Raw genomic sequence first — 22,526 nt, forward strand, 5'->3', positions numbered from 1 at the left:
ATTATTTAAAAAAAGAAAAAGAAACCCTGGACAGCCATTGTCAATCAATGTAGATAATACTAAGGTAGATGAACCGTTGGTGAATTGCTTAGGACTGGCTAACACATGCCTGCATGCTATGGCCTGACTTTTGTGTCAGCCCATGTTTACATCCAGCTGACAGTTTCACCCAAAATAATCTTCCCTTCCTTTCCTTTCCTTCTTCATTGGCTCTTGTCACCTGCCTGTAGGATCACTTGAAAACAGTATTATTTATCTCCATAAAGCCACTCCCCTGTAAAACATCAGCTCACTTTCAGCTTAACTTGAATCCATAAAAATCTGAATAAGTGAGATTATATTGGGTTTTAGTAGCTTGGTGAAGGCTTCGTTTGTGCTAAATAGGTGAATCAGCCACTAAAGTGCGGCACATAAAAAGCTCATTGAAGGGGATGTTACCTGCTTGTAGGCATTGCTTGATTTTGCCTGCCATCTAGTGGTTTGGTTCCGCCACACTTCTTGCCCAGAAAGAAGAGAGTGCTGATACATGATCCAAGCGGGATGCAGTTTCTTTTCGTAATGACACAAGTCAAATCAAAGCACATATGATCAGTGATGCTTTCTTTCAACCAGTCACTATCAAAGGGTACATAATATATAATTGGGACCAAGTGTAGCTCAACTTAAGCCTGTACCAGTTTTCATTATACAGTATTTGAAATGTCTGTCCAAGCTTATTATTTGAGTACTTTAAACACAAATAAAAGCCTGCTGTACTATAACATCTAATCATACCCCTGGCATATACATTTGCTGAATGAGGTTAACAGCACTGTTGAAAGCAGAGGGTATATAACTGTGTTTTAAAGGGCTATTTGCAGAAATGGGTACAGTGGTGCCTCGCTAGACGAACGCCCTGTAAGACGAATTTTTCGCTTAACGAAAGGATTTTTCGAGCGGAGGTTGCCTCGCTAGACGAATTCGTTTTTACGAAAAATTCGTCTAGTGAATCACGGTTTCCCATAGGAATGCATTGAAATTCAATTAATGCGTTCCTATGGGCAAAAAAATAATTTTAAAAAATTCAATGCATTCCTATGGGATTCGCTAGACGAATTTTTCGTTATAAGAATTGACCCGTGGAATGAATTAAATTTGTCTAGCGAGGCACCGCTGTATCTGATTTCAAACATGCCAAGCTTCTGGGCTCTGACCCACTATTCTCAATGTATTTATTTTACATTTGTCATGGAACGCAAGCCTCCCTGGCGAGGCTTGCCATCAGCCACTGACCAGATCCAGACCTGCTTAGATTTGTGTGCCTATTTCCCCATTTCTTCATGGAAATCTCATTTATTTTCATTCTTATAACATGCAGGTATGTTTTAGCCAGTCCTAAGCAACTCACCAAAGGAACACTAAGCAGTAGCTCAAGAGGCAGAGTCACAGTGCTGCACTGTAGTGCAAGCAAAGTGTTTGAACTGGAATGGTTGCCAGAAAGTTAGGCTCCCCACGTCTTGCTAATCAGCAGGAAGTGAATGCAGTCAAGTTTGGGAGTGCTGATCCTCTGTATGGAGAAGCAGCTTCTCCTTTTTCCTTCCCACCTCATCTGCTCAACAGATTAGTGTCCCAAGCCACTATGAAGTCTCACCTTCCAGACTGGAGTTTCAGTCCAACGGAGACTGTTCATACTTATTTATTCCTATTGGAGCAGAGCTTATCTGTTTAATCAGAGCAGACAGCATTAGCCATGGATTTGGCTTGGCACAAGCACTTCCTAATCCAGTGCTCCTGCTTCGCTTTCCTGAACTTCTTAAATTAATGACGTTCTTTCAGAGTTCTTGAGGTTAATGACCTTCTTTGGAAATGTCCCCCATTTCCTGACTGTTCTTCATTTAGGTTTCCTAGCAAACAGTCATGTGCATAATTTGTCAGCCTCCTTCATTATTATTTTTAATGCACTTTTCCCACCAATTTAAATTGTGAGCTCAGTCACATTGATCATGTTAGGTTGGTCTGTTCAGGATACTAGCACATATTTTCCTGTGCCTTTTAACTTTGTAAAAAAATGTCTTTACAACAGATTGGGCAAAGCCAGTATGAACAATTGTGACGGGTGCCAGCCCAAGCATAATTTGTTATCTCTTCCCTCCCCATTCATACCACCACAGTCAATCATTCCAACTCTTCCCTCCCTATAGTGCATTCTTGTGGCCTCTTGCATTTCTGCAACGTTTCTGCCCCAGAAAGTAAGCCATAAAAGTTGATGGGGTTTCGTTTCTACTAAAGTAAGTTTCCAATTTGACAGTCTGTGTGCCAAAAAGCTTTTGCGCCTGTCTCCAATATTTACGTAAGCGAAGCCCATCTCTCTCAATATTTTCTAAAATGGCTGGAAGCAATACCCATTCCTGTTATAACTCGGGAGATCGTGGCCACTGTGTCAATCACAAGACCATTCCAATATACAGGTGAAACTCGGAAAATTAGAATATCGTCAAAAAGTGCATTTATTCCGGTAATGCATCTTTTTATTTTTTATTTTTATTTTTATTTTTACAAGTGCTTTCTTTTGGAAATCCCACAGTAATAAAACAAATAGTTACAATAATACAAAATAAAAATAAAAATCACTATTACATTTCATTAATTACATTCCATTTATAATTGACCCGCCTAACGACAAATAATTACAATTACAAAAAATAAAGGCTTGACATATCTTGCTTTGCATATCATGCATCTATCTCATATATAGGTTTCACCTTTTAAGTTGCATTAATAAATGCACTTTTTGCATGAAGTAAAGTTGCATGAAATAAATGCACTTTTCGACAATATTCTAATTTTCCGAGTTTCACCTGTATTCCTGGCTGAGTACATTCAGCTGGTCAGATGCTCAATTTGGCATTTCCTTCTGAATGAGAAGAGGGAGATATGTAGGTAGGGAGAGATCATTTCCCTGGTGCTGGTTTGAATCATAGAACAGATTAATACGGTTTGCTCTTAGGAAGTTCTCAGCAAGGTTTAGAAAAAAGATTCACTGAGACATCCACATTATTTAAAACTTCCCCCTTTCTTCCTGGTATTATCAAAAGAAATAAGGAAGCCAACTGAATTAGCAAATTTTCCATCTATGCTGGCAAGGTTCCTCTGCACCTGAGGGAAAGCAGGCTAGCTTAGGGAGCACAAGCCACACAGCAACACACCTCTGTCCTCCAGCACTCTTGCTACCACTCCCTGTTCTCGCCAAGCATCTGCTCCCTGAAGCAGCTACCTTAGTTTGTTCAATAGTAGGGCTGGCCTCCAAGGGTGGCGTTTACAAGGCTAGGTCTCCAGACTATGCCTTCTTTCTGCCACTTCATAACAAATAATAACTCCTCCTTGAATAATATTTGGAATTATGTGGCATGGGGAGGATAGATGACACTGCACGCTATCTTACTCGCAATCATATGATGCAAAACCGAGATTTGTACCCAAGTTTTTGGGACCCTTCTTGAATTCTTGAGCTTTGTCAAGATTTACTTCCTGGTATTAATGCAAGATAAATGTGTTACCTATGGAAAGATTTTATTTGCTTTGCAGTTTACCGAATTGACCGGACATTTATCCAACATTTAGCCGTTACATTTTAAAATCCAGCTAGTCAATGCCATTACAATGTGCAAGTAATTATTCAGGTAAAATGAAGCCTCCCCCCAGCTCATAGTGTAGTTTTCTATGGTTATAACCAACTTGAACTTGACATCTTATCAAGGAATGCCGCGTGTATTAAATTTTTGACTTGCCAAAAGTTCAAAGACTACATTTATTTTCTTCTCTCCTCACAAAGTAACAAATACAAAGAAAGGAGTTTTCTGGAAGTTCTACAGTTCTGTACAGTACACATAATAGCACAGAAGAGATAAATTACACTAGATAAATTACAAAATCAGAGCAGAAGCTAGTGCTGCTTTAGTGTATTATCGGTTTCTTAGTAACTTACAAGGTTTCCAACATACTTGCATGGGTATTAAATAAGAGACTGCAGACCTATTAAATAAAGCATCTTCAGTTCACACATTCTTCAGTTCACAGTACTGTCTTTTGAAATGTCCTAGACTGCTGACAGGGTTTTTTAAAAGCCACGCTTTCAAATCCAACAACTGCTGGATGCAATGAGGTTCCCCCTGTTGCATTTCAACAGCAGTTGCATAGACACACCCAAGGCAAACACTGGCATACAAGGTGCACAAGACCAATATTAAGACTTCCAGTACCGCTACCTTGCCTTTGCCTCACTCACCATTCAGTTATCCTATTTAAATAGGAATGGAATGCATTCGGCTAGGGTTTGTCATTATGGCAGGCGGCACAACCCAAGTCCCCTTTGCTTGCTGCTGTTCAAAGCTTGCAGGTTCACCAAAGAACACAGCACTGCCTATAGACACTTGGAAGAGTCTTGTGTAGATCTCTGATTTTAACAGGATGCACAAGCAACGGATGGATAAAAATAGGTGTGCCTTTCTTTTTATTAACCTACACCGCTGAAAATGATTTCCGGGTGGGGATACTTGCTCATTTAGCTGTCCTCTCACAGAAGTATGGGTCTTAAGTCTTTAAAGCAGATAATTTAGCTGCAGAAGGAGAAGCACATACAAGACTGGAGCGTGCAACCAAAACAGAGGTATCTCTGTAGTGTGTCTGGAAAGTAGAAGCCCTTGTTAAAAATTGTTTGTAGTTGCAGGTAAGAGAGCATAATTACTTTGTATAAATCTCAAAACAGATTCAAAAGGTTCCCAGATACCTAAACCATTAAGTTACACTTTGAACACATTTATCCCCAGTATGACCACAACACCTCCTATTACCTATTAATTAAGTACTGGGTAGGGTTTTCACACCCAGGCTGAACTATCCTTGCCAACTCTCCTTCTACCTGCCTTAGCAAATGTTCCGGAGGCCTTCTGTCCGTATGTTAAACTTTCTTTCCAGCCACTGTTACCCTAAGGAACTGTTACTAGGATCTAAATGAGGTTGCTGTTTCTAGGACACTGCAGCGGTTTGCATGGTAATCCAAACTCCTTTCTAAAAGAAATGTCAGGTTTTTGTATTGCTTAGATGAGGGAGAGGGAATTTGAGCTCTCCATATTTTGTTAAACTCCCAACTCCCGCCAGCATAGCCACTGATCAAGGATGATGGGAGTTGTAGTCCAACAGCATCTCAAGAGCCAAAGGTTCCCTGTCCCTGGTTTAGCCTTGGGAAGGACTTGTACAGTAAGTGTGCAATCCTTGTCAAGCTACTGAAATTCCAGAGATCTCCCTTGAATACAAGAAAACATTCAATGGATCCCATGGCGTAGCTACTGAATCATCATCTTTGTCTTCTAGGAGTGCTAAGAAAAATATCGGATTCAAAATCCCCTGGGTTCAGAAATACCCACTTTTGTGCTCCCTTGTTTTCCAGTTAGCATTCTGAGGCAGTAGCTGAAGTAATTTTAACAAGATGGTTAATATTTGACTGTAAAAATGAGTCAACTGTGGCCATTTAGCCATCATTAGTAACACTTCACTGATATTACTGCTACTTACTTATCAATGCATAGAATCACAAACTCATCTGACCACGAGCCATTATGCTAACCGCTTTTCAACTAAAGGGCACCTTTGGGACAGTCGGGAATTTTTGTTAACTACGATCTGCCTGTCACCAGCAAAAAGTACTACTAGAACCTATTGAAAAGAATTGTAGATTAAACTGAAGTACTTTGCAAATACACATTATTGCACACAGAAGACTTCAGGTCTCCCTTCACTTTGTGGCTCTAGAGGGAGCCTAGAACACCCAGAACAACGAGCCCAGGGCCATTCCTGTTGCTGCTCCAGCAAGCATGCCAAGTGCCAGGTCCCCATCATTATCCCGGTAGCGCTCTCGAATGATGACATGATTCGCAGGAGGGTGGCCATAAGGACCTGGAAAGAAGAACACCGTGGGATTTAAATAGAAATAAAACTTGAAACTTCTTGTTCCCTTTCATTGATCTCCTTAAAACTGGGAAGCCAACACATTCTGGACTCCATAAAAAAAGGGGAAAGGAAAGCCTTGCCGTTAATGTGGGCTAGATAGCTGGGTCTTTAAGAGTAAATGATTTCCAATGCCAGGGAACCTGAACGAACACACAGAGGAGGTAACGTGAAGGAATACCGATAAAAGCTGTGGGTGATGTCTACGTCGTACTCAAGTAACTCAATCCACTGATTTTTACTGAGTCTACTCTGAGTATGAATAACACTGTATTTCACCCAGTGGCTACATTCAGCTGTCATGTTCCCCCCAAGGAGTCGGCTGAGGCGGTGTCAAACTTTGGCCTCACTCCCCCTCTTGTGTGTGTGTGTGCGCACACACACACACACACACACACACACACACACACACAAATATGGCTCATTGCTGATCCTCTATAATGTGGATTGGGCAGGGCAGTCCAACATGTGACCCAAGGACTGCCTGTAGCCCTCAAGGCCTTTTCGGACGGCCCTTGACAACATTTGACACTCCCACACCGCAGCCCTTGCACTGCCTTCCCAAAACTGGGTAACGGAGGCACTAGGCTTTGGAAAGGAGGCGTGAGGGCTTTGGCAGAGTCCCAGAGTCCTCCAGCCTCCTTCCCAAAGCCTAGTTAGCACTTTCCCAGCTTTGGGTAAGAGGTAGGAGGCCTCTAGGACCCGCCAGAGCCTTGCGCCTCCTTCCCAGAGCCTGGCACCTTGTTTAACTGGCTTCGAGAAGGCAACGCATTGGCTGAGGCGGTGTCAAACTTTGGCCTCACTCCCCCTCTTGCGGCCCACTTCGTATGAAAAGTTGGGCCACCGTGGTTTCAAGGATCACATCTCAACGCTGTTATTGTGAGGGCACAAACCACTCAGGTGAAAGAACAGTCAAACCATAAGAACACATTCAAACACAATATAATCCATAAAGCAACGACAGCTGTCATATCACCGAAGTATATGATACAGGATAATTAATCAAACTTTTTTTGTCTTATATTATAGTTTCGCAGTAGCACAGGCTGACCTAATAAGGGGTTGAGAACTCACGCACGGGTTTCTTTGCACATCAGCAGTGGCAGTGTAAGAATACTTCAACCTTTAACGTAGGGATGGGGAAGCTGTGGCCCTCGAGATGTTGCTGGACTACAGTTCCCATCGCCCTGACTACTGGCCATGTTGACTGAGACTGATGGGAGTTGAAGTCCCAAAAGCATCTAGAGAGCCACAAATTCCCCAGCACAGATTTAATCCCAATCTGGCACTGAAACTCCCTCAGTAACCTGAGCATGGGCATATTTTATGACCGTAACTGACTTAAGCAATTAAAGATGGCATATTCCTGATACAAGCAACCAGCAATGGAAGCCAAACATACTTAGCAGTGCAAACCTTTACATGTTTACTCCCACTAAATTCAGCGGGATTCAGCCCTAGGTTAAGTGATCATAGGGCTGCAGTCAAAATGTTGCAGTTATTATTATTATCAATTTCATTCCCTTCCTATGCAGCATCTCACAATATAATAAAACATATATAAAATAACTGCATATATAATGACAATTTCAAATCCAGTATCGTTATGGACTGGGATATAGTTCTTGTAGTCTAGGTTACCCTCTCATATCATGCTAATGTACTAAAGGTACTAGTAATGTAAGGTAAAGGGACCCCGACCATTAGGTCCAGTCGCGAACGACTCTGGGGTTGCGGCACTCATCTTGCGTTATTGGCCGAGGGAGCCGGCATACAGCTTCCAGGTCATGTGGCCAGCACGACAAAGCCGCTTCTGGCGAACCAGAGCAGCGCACGGAAACACTGTTTACCTGCCTGCTGTAGCGGTACCTATTTATTTACATGCACTTTGACGTGCTTTTGAACTGCTAGGTTGGCAGGAGCTGGGACCAAGCAACGGGAGCTCACCCCGTCACAGGGATTCGAACCGCCAACCTTCTGATCGGCAAGCTCTAGGCTCTGTGGTTTAATCCACAGCGTGTACACATCAAAAATTTGGGAGAGAAAAATACCATCAGAAGATGAGAATTATACCACTATCTCTTATGTTACATCCTCATTTAAAAACTTTTTCTACTTGACCATTATTATGATTTTAGGTCTGAAGTAGGGAGGGAAGTTAGAAGTGCCGTATTTTTCCATATATGGGACAATGATTTTTGCTTTTTTTTTTTTTAGTCCAAAAGAGGGGGTCGTCTTATACATGGAAAAAGATGGTCTGGCGCTTCAGCTGCTCATTCCGCTTCTGCTTGGCACCCGCCATCTTCATGCCCTGCTTCACTCTGGTTCCTTCTCCTGCTCTCTATCACTAGCTATCACTCTCTCGTCCTGCCTTACCTGCCTGCCTGCCTCCCTCAGTGGCGGCGAATTTGGACAAATTCCCTCAAAAAAAAGCTCAACAAATTTGGGTGACCTCGGGTGTTTGAAATATTGATTTCTTTTTGCCCAGAGATAGAAAGAGGATGGAGTTCCAGCCAAGGAAAAGTGGCTGATTCAATTGATGGATTATGCCAAAATGGCAAAATTAACGGGTGTGTTAAGAAACCAAGAAGGGGGGGGGAATTATTAAGGAATGGGGAATATTTGAAAAACCATGGTATGCAACTAAGTGCATTGGTAGGGTTAACTTAAATCAAGCAGTTAAAAGTACTATTAAGATTAATTGTAGAATAATTTAAAAATGGAGTAAAGTAGAAAATGCAGTGTTAAAAATTTAAATAAGAGAAGACACAACAAAAGGGGGGGAAGGGAAGTTTGTATTGGAAGAACAGTACTATAAAATCTGTATTTGTAAATTCTTGAATAACGATTTCTTAATTTAGGGTTCAAAAACAAAGGGGTCATCTTATACATGGGGGAGTCTTATAAATGGAAAAATAGAGCAAATGCATTATTTATACTGCAGAAATGGTACTTTTAGGGTATTTATTTATTCATTTATTGTTGAGTAATAAAATACCTTACTACCAAGGCGGAGGGGGTTGTGGGGGAGAAATACTGAACATAAAACCAAACTGCAGAGTTCTGAATGTACTAAGCCAAGTCATAGAATAATAAATATTACCATTTACCTTGGTTTGGATATTGATAAGGGATTGCATACGTCTGTCCATTAGAAGTAAAGAAGACCTGAGCCCCGGGAGGTGGATATGCGCCATTGTACTGTGGGTAGCCATAAACCTGATTAAATTGAGAACAATTGTTAGCAGTGTGCTTTGGAACCAAACGTTCCTGAGTGTGGCATCCCATTCTCTTTAACTACAAGGCTTTTTGCTTGAAACCAAAGAGGACACCTATACAATACGCCATGCTGTGATGGGAGATGGGCAAGGGTTTAAGACCTCTTTTACAACTAGACACAGGGAACAGACTTAATTTGCTCAACAACTCAAGCAAACGGGTGCTGCCTGACATCACCAGCTCAGGTATGACGCACCAACTGCTTCTTCAGGACAGGTGAAACCTGCCAGCTAAACTTTAAGCATAGGTCACCTCACAAAATACCCAATTTTCAGCAACCTGCACTAGCCAAACTCTCCTTATATCATGTTTTCCATAGCTTACCTCAGGTGATGGTGTTGCATAAGCCGTGTACGGAGGAGGAGACGAGGAAATTGTATTGTCGTCATACATCACTTCCGAACCAATATAGGCCTGGACATGTTAAGATAAAACACAGAAGCAAAGTCTTCTGTTCAAATTCTTCAATTATAAGCACATCGCTGCAGATGGGAGCAGGATTGGATAAACGGAGCACTCAATAGGAAACCGAAATGAGGTTAGCATCTTTGGGAAATACTGAGTGTTGACTTATCGTACAAAATAGCATTGAAGTAAAGGCACACCTGACCATTAGGTCCAGTCGCGGACAACTCTGGGGTTGCGGCGCTCATCAGCATCTATAGGCCGAGGGAGCTGACGTTTGTCTGCAGACAGCTTCCTGGTCATGTGGCCAGCATGACTAAGCCGCTTCTGGCAAAACCAGAGCAGCGCACGGAAATGCCGTTTACCTTCCTGCCTACCTTACCTTTCCTTACCTTCCTACCTATTTATCTACTTGCACTTTTTTTCCAGTAAACACTTTATTGAATAGTCACCATACTTTTAGGTTGAATACTGTATACAGGTTCTTTGGAACGGTTCTATCAATAACTTATCAGTTCTTTGGAGAAAGCAACTTCCTTGTGGGGCTCTGCATCCCAAACCAGCTAACTCTCCTGCTTCTGTGTCTCACTAACCACACAGGGGAAGGAGTCTATCTTCATGCTTTCTCATACACTCTGGTGCAGATAACGTTGTTCATTTCACACTCCACAACCAGCTTTCCATCTTCTATTTTTCTTTTTTATTGTGGTCTGTTTGCCATCCCATTTCTGCAACTGATTGCGCGACCCATTGTCTAATGTCAAAACACGCTTTACTTTCCTGTCATCTGCTGTGGTCTCATCAAACTGTTCCCCCAGTTTGAAGGAAATTTCGGTGTTCTTTAAACTGCTCTCTGTTTTGATGGTTATAACATCTCCGTTGCAACTGATGATCACATTGGGCTTGGCAACACCAGCCACCTTCCTGGTGGCAAAGCCCACACCAAGTTCTTTCATATAGCCATCAATTTTTTCAGTGGAAACCAGCTTCCAAGTCCCCCAAAATTGTTCACCCATGGTGTAGGATTAAGTCTCCTGAGGAACTTCTTACAAGTTTAACTAAGCACCACATAGAGCACAGGACCTCATCTACTTGCACTTTGACGTGCTTTCGAACTGCTAGGTTGGCAGGAGCAGGGACCGGGCAATGGGAGCATACCAAAAATGACCAAGTTCTTGAAATTTCTCTGTGTTCTCTTTCCCTGCTCTCCAGCAGATGGCTTTGCTTCTAGCACACACAAGGATTAATTTTTTTGTTGTTGTTCACCCTATGCATATGCGGCAGAAGAACAATGATGCCACTTACGTTCCGCAGAAGACAGCAGCAACTCTGACACAGATGGCTTTGCGGATGACCACCAACAGCCACATTGTGGGGTTTTTTCAAGCTGCAAAGAGCACTGTTGAATTGGCTTGACTTGCTCTCCTACCTTTTTAAGGATCAAGGGAGGGAGCTGGGATAGGTCTTCAGAAGGGGTGAGAAAGCACCAAAGGACAACACTTATTTGGACTACAGGGCCAGAAATGCATAGCAAATTTCCACCAGCCCTGCTGGATTCTTTTCTGATTCCAGAAAAGAGCAGGATGTCAAGGGCGTGTGCCTGTGTATTAAGCAGGATCAGATGCTGCGGGTTGTCTGCTCCCCTGGGAAAGCTACTTGCTCCAGGCATGCTAGGCGAGTGGCAAAGGGCACCTTTGAAGCGTTATGCATCATGTTGTGCGCAATATTTGACTTTTGTTCGTTTCTAAAATAACTATCTTCCTAAAGATTCCTTCACTGGCATCTGAAGGCAGGCCTGTTTAGGGAAACTTTTAATGTTTAATGGATTATTGCATTTTAATGTTCTGTTCTGTTGGAAGCCTGTGATGATGATAGAAATAGGGCCAGATGACCACTGTGAGAGGGCCTTTGGTTTGATGCAGCAGGGCTCTTCATAAGCTTCCTAGGCGCTTCCTACGCTTACTCCTTCCATCACAACAAGGGCCAAGGTACTAGCCACACAGAAAAGGTACTCAAAAAAGAAATCTAAATGAAAGGCTATTTCTCTCAATGCTACTATTGCAAACACACACACACACAAAACCCTACTTACCCCGTTTGTTCTGGCATCCTGGAGAGCAATTTTCCAAGCTCTGTAGAAAATGTGAAGCAAAGTGTAAAATAACAAAAAAAAAACCAAAAGCACAATGGTAGAAGAATCACTAATATAGATTGCATATCCATGTTAACAATTTTAGAATAAAAAATGTAACAACTGTTCGTGATGAAACCACATGGGAGGAGCATGATTAGAAGACTTGGTGCATTTTTATTTTACAAAAAAAAATTGCTATGGTTGGGAGTACAGTTGCAAAGGGAGAGAGTCTAACTAATGCTTTGGATTTGGGTCACAGTGTCTCATCCCTCTCTCAATCCAAACTGGCTACTGAAGTGGAAAAATAGCTGAGTTCAATGTCCTGAATCCGTGTCTTCCCCTCAAGGATTAACAGCAAGCCTGGGGTACAGTTTAAGCCAGGGAGAAAAGGGTTAAATCCTTTCTGCCCCCTATCTTGTAGTCCCAATCCATATCTGGCCCACAACAGCTGCTTTTTGGTGAGGTAAAAATATACCAGGCATTCCAATCACGGAACTCTATGGCCTGGTTTACACATAATGCTGAACTGTAGTTTAAATAAACAGTAGTTAATAAACCATGGTTTAGCATGATGTGCAAACCCAGGCAAGCACCTTAATTGCGGTTCATGAACTATAACTTATTAGTGAAAATGGTCTAGTTTGCACAAGATGGCAAGCCAAAATTGTGCCTTACAAGGACTGTGCAAATGTGCTAACTCCCAGAGAGGAGCTGGCAGCCACGTTGCTCCTCCTTGCTCCTTTTAGATCGGCATGGCATGAATGCTAAGCCAAAACTTGGCTCAGTGTGTCATCCAAACCCAGGCTCATGGTTACACGCTCTCCAATCTAGCCACAAGACGTAGCCAGAAAGAAACCATGGCTATAAACTATGGTTAAGGAGGAGGCAGCTTCAAACACAAGCCTGGGCTCAGGCAACATGCTAAGCCGAAGGTCCAGGAAGTGTCTGCAATCTCCCCCAGGGCCCATAAGTTTGCGCTAAGTGATGGTTTGGCTTAGTACTTACATGCAAATGCAGCAAAATAAATCAGGGTTTGCTGTTACATGTGAATGCAGACCATGTGTAGTCTGATGCTCAATCTGACGAGTCGCTAGCCTAGAAAATAATCTGACTAACAACAACTGTTCCCTTTATCAGTATGCAAGAATAAAATCTCCCCAAAGACAGAAATCCTTCAGAGGCTATTAATAAGTGGAGGGAAATTGAACCATCTGTTAATAGGTGATAATCTGGAGAGGGAAAAGCAAAGATGCTCAGCTAAAGTCCCGGTGTGAAGCTGTCATTACACTCCCCCAGTTTCAAAAGTGATGGGGAAAGTTATCTCACCATGATAATTAGCTCAAACATCAGCTTTGGGAAGTGAGCTAAGACATGGGTCTGCTTCTTGCAGCTGGGAGAGTTGCAACTGTTTTGCATAGCAACTCATTCAAGAACATATAGCACACTGCCACCCATTATGCACACATGCCACTCTTTTAAAAGGGAAGTTCTTTTATTTTCAAGTAAGTAGAAGAAACTCACAAGCAGTCATCAGCACTTTCTGCACAGAGGTTGAGCACTTTCCCATCACGACAAATGATCTGCAGCAAGCAATCCCTAGGCTTCCCCTCTGGGGGCTGGAAACCTGCCCAAGAGAAAGACAAAGTAAAAGAATGGCACCTTTAGCTCCGCGTGGCACAAAGCTAAATGCTTAATTCACTTTTAAACTTAGATCCTCCAAAGAGGCTTCCATAGGCCCGTATGATGGGAAGCCTGATTCAGCAACTAAAGCAGAATCCTAAGCTTGACAAACGGAAGAGACGGATCCAAGCTCCGCTTGATTTAAGGTATGTCACAAAGCCTTTGCTGCAAAAAGAAACACCTAGAGGTGCAAGGCTGTGCTGCAAGTTCCCAGGTCTTCGAGATGGCCTTAGGAAGTGGCAAAAGGAGGTTTGCCTAAACTTCATTCCCATTAGAGCTGGGAAATGAGAAGTGCTTGCAGAGGGGCACTAATGACAGCTGCTGTGTCAGTACTGTATAGAGCAGGCATGCCCAAACTGCAGCCCTCCAGTTGATCCCTAGCTAACAGTGGTCAGGGATGATGGGAATTGTAGTCCAAAACATCTGGAGGGCTGAAGTTTGGGGATGCCTGGTATAGAGAGCTACAGCAATTGCTGTAGACTGCTTATAATTTCTGGCCTTGCTTGATTACAAAAGCAGGAGAAAAGGAATGTCCACGTGCCATGCAAGGTCCCAGCTGGTGTAACTACTCAAGGGACTGATGCCACAAAGTATCCCCAAGGATGCCTTACCTTCTATACCCTGCCCAGGCATGGCGATCCTAGGAAAAGATACTCCCAGAAGCGCCAAAAGCTCTTGAGATTGGTCTTATGTCTACTATGACCAGGGCTTTTAGTGTGGCTGCAGATGCCCATTGGAATGTACTTCCAATGAACACCAGGCAAGCACCTACAATACTGGCATCCAAGTGTCTGCTTAAAATTTTCCTTTTTAGCCAGGCTTTCCCTGAAGTGGTCCAGTGATGTTGACGTACTAATCAGATCTACTGATTCAATCAATCAATAAGCTTTATTTGCATAGCTGACAGCCATGGCAACAGAATACACGCAATATACAATTAAAAACAACATGGATAAAAGGATCAGTCATATGACTATGATTATCGTTTAAAAGATAGCCCTTAGTCTCATTGCACCCTCGATGAATCTGGCAACTTGTGTTGTTCTCAGGTCATTTTGATCTGATAGAAGAAAATTTATGATGCATTCTATTTAAATTTGATCAATGTGATTTTATCATTGCTTTCATGTTGTTCAGTTCACTGTCATAATATTTTGTAATGTTGGTGACATCATTCCTTTTTTTTCAAATAACTAGAATAAAATAAAATAGGCAGCTTTGCAAATAAGCTCCCTTCTCCTCTGCAAAAGACAATCCAAGAATATGCCAGTTATGTCCTGAGAAGAGGCTATGGGGATCCTCAGCATTTATGTTAAACCAAGTAGAATAAGTTGTAATTCACTGCATGTATGGGTACACTGGAAATGTGCATAGTGCCACATTGATACCATCACTGGTCATAGTTTAGCACAGGCATAGGCAAACCCGACCCTCCAGATCTTTTGAGACTACAATTCCCATCACTCCTGACCACTGGTCCTGTTAGCTAGGGATCATGGGAATTGTAATCCCAAAACATCTGGAGGGACGAGTTTGCCTATGCCTGGTTCAGCACTGTGAGAAATGGCTTTGTGAATTTAGAACCAAGTCTACATATAGTGGTAAGTCCTTCATATTTGTATTACAGGTGGCACCGAGCAGGTGTATAATAATAATAATAATAATAATAATAATAATAATAATAATAATAATTTATTATTTATACCCCGCCCATCTGGCCGGGTCTCCCCAGCCACTCTGGGCGGCTTCCAACAAAAGAATAAAATACAATAATCTATTAAACATTAAAAGCCTCCCTGAACAGGGCTGCCTTCAGATGTCTTCTAAAAGTCTGGTAGTTGTTTTCCTTTTTGACATCTGTTGGAAGGGCGTTCCACAGGGTAGGCGCCACCACCGAGAAGGCCCTCTGCCCAGTTCCCTGCAACTTGGCTTCTCGCAACGAGGGAACCGCCAGAAGGCCCTCGGTGCTGGACTTCAGTGTCCGGGCAGAACGATGGGGGTGGAGACGCTCCTTCAGGTATACTGGATCGAGGCCATTAAGGGCTTTAAAGGTCAGCACCAACACTTTGAATTGTGCTCGGAAACGTACTGGGAGCCAATGTAGATCTTTCAAGACCGGTGTTATGTGGTCTCGGCGGCCGCTCCCGGTCACCAGTCTAGCTGCCGCATTCTGGATTAGTTGTAGTTTCTGAGTCACCTTCAAAGCTAGCCCCATGTAGAGCGCATTGCAGTAGTCCAAGTGGGAGATAACTAGAGCATGCACCACTCTGGCTAGACAGGCTGCAGGCAGGTAGGGTCTCAGCCTGCGTACCAGATGGAGCTGATAGACAGCTGCCCTGGACACAGAATTGACCTGCGCCTCCATGGACAGCTGTGAGTCCAAAGTGACTCCCAGGCTGCACACCTGGTCTTTCAGGGGCACAGTTACCCCATTCAGAACCAGGGAATCCTCCACACCTGCCCGCCTCCTGTCCACCACGAACAGTACTTCTGTCTTGTCAGGATTCAATCTCAATCTGTTAGCCGCCATCCATCCTCCAACCACCTCCAGGCACTCACACAGGACCTTCACTGCCTTCACTGGTTCTGATTTGAAAGAGAGGTAGAGCTGGGTATCATCCGCATACTGATGAACACCCAGCCCAAACCCCCTGATGATCTCTCCCAGCGGCTGCATGTGGATGTTAAAAAGCATGTGTTCAGAGGGTGGGAAAGTTCAAATAAAAAGAATTCACACCTCGGCATTCATTTCCCACTCTGACGTTGATGCAGTCAACTTTCATGTGAATTCGATCCTCCAGTTCCTGCCGATGTTGGTCATCGTAAAATAACAAATGGCCATGAGCCCACAGATCAAACCAGTTCTTCTTCCAGCGCCTTAATATAGTACCTAAAAGGAACAGGGATCAATTGTTTTTTGAGAGGTCTAACTAAACAGTATCAAATTCCACACTGATTAGGTTGCTAGGTACAGGTTGTTTTGCTTTCAGTGATCATGCTTGAAATGCTCTTAAACCACCAGTTCTCTGAATCTATAACAGAAGTAGCAAAGGCAATTAATGTCAAGAAAAAAGCTCCTACTTCTACTTCATAGCAACTATTTAATTTATTCTGACAAACCTTTAGCCAAACATCAAGCAACCAAAGAACCAAGCAGACATCTTTGTATTCATTTTGTGGCCAGGAATACTGCCTTAAAGGAATTTTGCATAAAACATTATTTGTTTTATGTCACCATAGCATGAAATTCACACACATATATACATAAACTCCAAATATAATTTGCATTTTTGCCATGTTTTTCTGGAATAGACACGCTGAGCCAAGCCATGATCAGTATGAATGAACAAGCAAAAACTGAAGAAGCTTCACTCCTCCCCAGGTGCTGCTTCTGTTTTGCTAGCCAGAACTAAGCCATGATTTTGCTTAACATTGCATCCAAACCTGGGCTCATGGTTTGTATCGCTGAATACAAACCATGAACTTTAGTCAAGGTTGTCATTTTTGCTCCAAGCATCAGCATGCTTGCTTGTCCTGAGCCATTGCTTGCCTTAACGTTGCTCGCAAACAGAGTCATACTTTAATTCCAAACTACACAGAATGAAGGAGACCTAGAATTGGATTTCTGGTGTTTTGTTTTAATTTCAACACAGCTAATTTAATCCAAGCAGAAGCGAGGTAGGGAGAGGGTTCCTGATTCAGAGTGTCATTCTCCCCCATTTGTGTTTTGCAGAGAGGGGGGCTGCACAGAGTTTCCCGGGGAAGGAAGAATCTTGATTGACATATCAGCACAGGAGGAAAAACTCTCTCACTGCTCATGCTCAGGTCAAATTGTCAGCCTCAGTGGCTGCACATCACAGAAAATTTGACAAGATCCAGTCATGGATTTTCTACATAATGTGTTGCTTGGCACCAAAACAAGTCGGGGGGGAGGGGGGGGGAGAGAGAGAGCTGACAGAATCCATTACTCACTTTGCCGGAGCAGCCATCCACTTTTCACCAGCGCCATCTCCAGACGCTAGGGAGAAAAGAAAGGCATCAGTATAGCACCAGTGTGATGATACAGAAAGACTTTCTCTGTCTCTCTTTTTCTCCAAATGAGAGACAGGCTTCCTGACAAGGCAGAGGGTAGGGTATGTCTGTGTCTCTTGTGTTTAAAGTATATGAGAGGGGGCGGTCTCCAGACATACTGTACCAGGGTACGGAACCTGGTGCTTCCCATGTGTCATGGACTGCTATCAGTATGGCCAATGTTCAGGGGTGACGGAAGTTGTAGTTAAAACATCTGGAGGGCACCATGTTAGCTACCCCTCTTGTAACAGCGATGTCTTGTTTAATTGGAGCTGCAGGTTGATCCTATCCAGGTTTGTTGTTGTTGTTGTTTAGTCATTTAGTCGTGTCCGACTCTTCGTGACCCCATGGACCATAGCACGCCAGGCACTCCTGTCTTGCACTGCCTCCCCTTCATGGATCAATGCCTTGTCGTGGCGAAGGGGCTTGAATAAATCAGAGAAGCTATGAGCTATGCCATGCAGGGCCACCCAAGATGGACAGGTCATAGTGGAGAGTTTTGACTAAACGTGATCCACCTGGAGAAGGAACTGGCAAGCCACTCCAGTATCCCTGCCAAGAAAACTCCATGGACAAAGACAACAGGCCTATCCAGGTTTACTCCAAAAGAAATCCCACTGAGTTCAACAGTACTAATGAAGCATTAAAATTTTAAAAGATGATGCTGTTAAGGTGCTACACCCAATATGCCAGCAAGTTTGGAAAACTCAGCAATGGCCAGAGGATTGGAGAAGATCAGTCTACATCCCAATCCCAAAGAAGGGCAGTGCCAAAGAATGCTCCAACTACCGCACAATTGCGCTCATTTCACACGCTAGCAAGGTTATGCTTAAAATTCTACAAGGCAGGCTTAAGCAGTATGTGGACCGAGAACTCCCAGAAGTGCAAGCTGGATTTCGAAAAGGCAGAGGAACCAGAGACCAAATAGCAAACATGCGCTGGATTATGGAGAAAGCTAGAGAGTTCCAGAAAAACGTCTACTTCTGCTTCATTGACTATGCAAAAGCCTTTGACTGTGTCGACCACAGCAAACTATGGCAAGTTCTTAAAGAAATGGGAGTGCCTGATCACCTCATCTGTCTCCTGAGAAATCTCTATGTGGGACAAGAAGCTACAGTCAGAACTGGATATGGAACAACTGAGTGGTTCAAAATTGGGAAAGGAGTACGACAAGGTTGTATATTGTCTCCCTGCTTATTTAACTTATATGCAGAATTCATCATGCGAAAGGCTGGACTAGATGAATCCCAAGCCGGAATTAAGATTGCCGGAAGAAATATCAACAACCTCAGATATGCAGATGACACAACCTTGATGGCAGAAAGCGAGGAGGAATTAAAGAACCTTTTAATGAGGGTGAAAGAGGAGAGCGCAAAATATGGTCTGAAGCTCAACATCAAAAAAACCAAGATCATGGCCACTGGTCCCATCACCTCCTGGCAAATAGAAGGGGAAGAAATGGAGGCAGTGAGAGATTTCACCTTCTTGGGCTCCTTGATCACTGCAGATGGTGACAGCAGTCACGAAATTAAAAGACGCCTGCTTCTTGGGAGAAAAGCAATGACAAACCTAGACAGCATCTTAAAAAGCAGAGACATCACCTTGCCGACAAAGGTCCGTATAGTTAAAGCTATGGTTTTCCCAGTAGTGATGTATGGAAGTGAGAGCTGGACCATAAAGAAGGCTGATCGCCGAAGAATTGATGCTTTTGAATTATGGTGCTGGAGGAGACTCTTGAGAGTCCCGTGGACTGCAAGAAGATCAAACCTATCCATTCTTAAGGAAATCAGCCCTGAGTGCTCCCTGGAAGGACAGATTGTGAAGCTGAGGCTCCAATACTTTGGCCACCTCATGAGAAGAGAAGAATCCTTGGAAAAGACCCTGATGTTGGGAAAGATTGAGGGCACTAGGAGAAGGGGACGACAGAGGACGAGATGGTTGGACAGTGTTCTCGAAGCTACGAACATGAGTTTGACCAAACTGCGGGAGGCAGTGCAAGACAGGAGTGCCTGGCGTGCTATGGTCCATGGGGTCACGAAGAGTCGGACACGACTAAACGACTAAACAACAACAACAACAACAATGAAGCATGCCTGGGATTGCAGGTTCAATTGGAGGGAAAACTACTCTGTGGCCCAATATAGCTGATAAGATACCAAAAAGCAATTCAATTACAGACTTGCAGTGAGAGGGACTTGCAGTGAGAGACCAAATGCACCTTTATTTACAGAGAAACGATTAAGAAAAAAATTCTTAAATCTTCCTATGAAGTTCAGAAGAATCTTCCCAGGAAGTAAATCCCACGGGGCTTGCATCCACATTAACACATTTTTAAAAATTGTCCTAGGAATCGAAGTTCAGCTGCTGTGTTTACTATGTACATGAAAAGCTCTCTCTCTCTCTCTCCTGTTATGTACTGCCTACCACATTTTCTCACAAATAATGAAAATAGCTGAAAATACAGTACTGGTTGTTGTTTTTTTGCCCACTGTAGTGGGTTTAAAAAGCCACTAATTATGACATTGTTTTGTTTGGGCTTGAGCTTCTCCATAGGAGTGTATAGATTTCCACTATACAGAGCCAGGCCATGGATGCATCTAGCTCAGTAATCTCTACAGGGTCTCTCTGGTGTTTCAGCCTGGCATGGAGATGCCAGAGATTTCTCCCATATAAGGTGTGGGCTCCACCACTTCTTACTGAGAGAGTCTCCAGCAAGATTGTTGGACTGGATCCTGCCACTGGAGGTTGCTTTCATCGGGAGATGCCAGGGACCAAGGCTGCAATCCTATACACACTTATCTGCGAGGGGCAGAGCAGTCCAAACTGCCTCCGTGCTGAGCAGAGGGCCCTGCCAGCTAAGCCGGCTTCCCGCTGACAAGTAGTGCAAGCAGCATTCCCGTGGCAGGGCACTCCCCCTTCCACCAGCCAAATGGTCAGGTGGGTGTGCTGTCATGAGGAAATGACGCCACACCAAATAAATAAATCACATCTTCACTGTTACTCTAAAGAGACAAAGCTATCAAAACAGCTCCCACCCTGCCATATTCTGTCCATATTTCAGCAGCACTTTCACAGGCCACCCAATTAACTGTGGTACGACCCAAGTTAGAAAAGAGAGCTCGACATCCCAAAAAGCAGTTTTAGAGCAAAAATGACATCATCACCATTTAATTAAAAGCAGCAGTTTGACGATGAAACCATCTATAGAGATGATGCTTTTGTTTTCTATCAGGCCCCCCCTGCCTTGAAAAGCTGTCAGTGCCCCCCCCCCCAGTACGTTTATTTAACGTGTTCCCCACCAAAGAATCCTGGAAAGCATCGTTTACCCCCCCCCCCCCCGAACTACAATTCTCGGCACCCTTAAGCTATGGTTCCCGGGTTGTTGTTTTTTGATGAGGTGGGAGATGTGCTATTATACTAGGAAGTGCTTTATCGGCTTATTTTGCGCTCCTCGCACACAAGGGTCTATCAGACGAGGATCCTGAATTGCATTCTGCTGTAAATTCCAGAATTAATCCACACTGCAGCTTGAAAGCACAATTGTGATAGGAGGGCGAGTTTGAAAGGCGTTATCTTAAGAGCCCGCCACTCCACCCCAAAAAGGGCTTCGCTGAATGTCACTCAGAAGACAATCTCCGCCCTAACTGAGCCCCCTTCTCCTCTGACGCTAAGATGAAAAACGCAAGAAGAAAGCAGGAAGTAGAAGCACCTCAAGAAGCAACCGGAGCGCTCCGAAGAGGAGGATAAAAGGCGAGGGAAGCGACCTAGACTGCGTGCACTTGTTACAGTCCCGGGGATTACAAAACACGGTGGCCTGACCTCGTTGGATTTGACCCCTGCTCGCCCAGACAAGCTGAGCTGTAGCCGCCGGACCAGCTGCCCGCCCTCCGTCCCCGGCCCATTGAAAGATCGACACACCGCGCGCCGCGGCCGCCCTTCGCTCTTTCCCGGGCAGAGGGGGAAACGAGCCCCGGCCCAGCCTTACCTGTTACAGCTGGAAGCGACCGCGCGAGCCCGAACAATCCTCGCTTTCTTCTTATTCTTCCTTGTTGCTAAAAGGAGATCCAAGATCGCGCGCCCCGCCCCGCCCTCGTCTCCTCCCTTCCCGGGTCTCTGACGCCAGACGGGTCCTATGATCAACAGCGTCACTCAATGTCTACTGCTCATGCCCGCAAGGGTAGATGGGAGTTGTAGTTTCTCAGAGCGGAAGAAGACGGCAAGGCAAATGTTTCCATTTTAAAAAAAAATCTGTATCATCAGCGTTCCCGCAGGTTTCCCTCGCCCTATTACGTCTGTATTTTAGATGGGTCAGTTCTTGAACAGTCCCTCCCCAGCATGCCAGAAAAACGGAACTGCAGTTATGTATATTTATATATACAAGGCAGTGGAAGACAGGCGTGCCTGGCGTGCTCCATGGGGTCACGAAGAGTCGGACACGACTAAACACCACATATTTATATACAAATGTCTAGATAAGGCGAAGCGTAAAGCGATAGAAATGTGGAATTGTGCGAGGTAGTCGGCACAATCCTATGGAAATGCGCTCGGAAGTAAAGCCTACTTCTTTTAATCGTGGGCTGTCCCCTGGTTTTTAGGGGTAGGGGTCGAGGAAATTGTAACCTTCCAGATGTTGGTGGACTACAGCTCCCATCTTCTCCCACTACAGGCCATGCTGATGGTTGGAATTCAATAACATCTGTGTGGCCACAACTCTCCCCGTCCCCCATCCCCTGCACACCTGATTAAGGATTGCAGCCTTTGGCACATAGTATTAGTGCCAATCTTGGCAGCGCAGCGTCGTGCTTGTTGGAAGAAGGGATATCTAATACTGTATCTTCCAAGCAAGCAGGTATGCTGGAATTTTGGTGTCACCTCCTTATCTTCAAGCACTATCATAAAATTGCAATAGTTGCACCTACATGTAGTTGCTGAATAGACAGAACATGTTTCTCACTCCAGATGAGTTTTACACTTT

General features: G+C 43.9%; 1 protein-coding gene and 1 pseudogene across 1 annotated transcript; both read right to left on the bottom strand.

Annotated features, from left to right (window-relative positions):
- Positions 1-1,265: 1,265 nt before the first annotated feature.
- On the bottom strand, positions 1,266-21,670 carry PLEKHB2 (pleckstrin homology domain containing B2). The gene is made up of 8 exons (XM_035133463.2): positions 21,537-21,670; positions 17,453-17,498; positions 16,218-16,370; positions 13,322-13,424; positions 11,759-11,798; positions 9,586-9,675; positions 9,093-9,201; positions 1,266-5,931 (listed from the first exon to the last, which is right to left on the bottom strand). Exons 2-8 carry the CDS (start codon positions 17,487-17,489, stop codon positions 5,795-5,797), a joined length of 669 nt encoding a protein of 222 aa, XP_034989354.2. The 5' UTR covers positions 17,490-17,498; positions 21,537-21,670; the 3' UTR covers positions 1,266-5,794.
- LOC118093763 (fatty acid-binding protein, adipocyte-like) lies at positions 9,683-11,749 on the bottom strand (annotated as a pseudogene).
- Positions 21,671-22,526: the final 856 nt, after the last annotated feature.

This window comes from Zootoca vivipara, chromosome 5, assembly GCF_963506605.1.
Source record: "Zootoca vivipara chromosome 5, rZooViv1.1, whole genome shotgun sequence".
In the NCBI taxonomy this organism is placed as follows: Eukaryota; Metazoa; Chordata; class Lepidosauria; order Squamata; family Lacertidae; genus Zootoca; species Zootoca vivipara.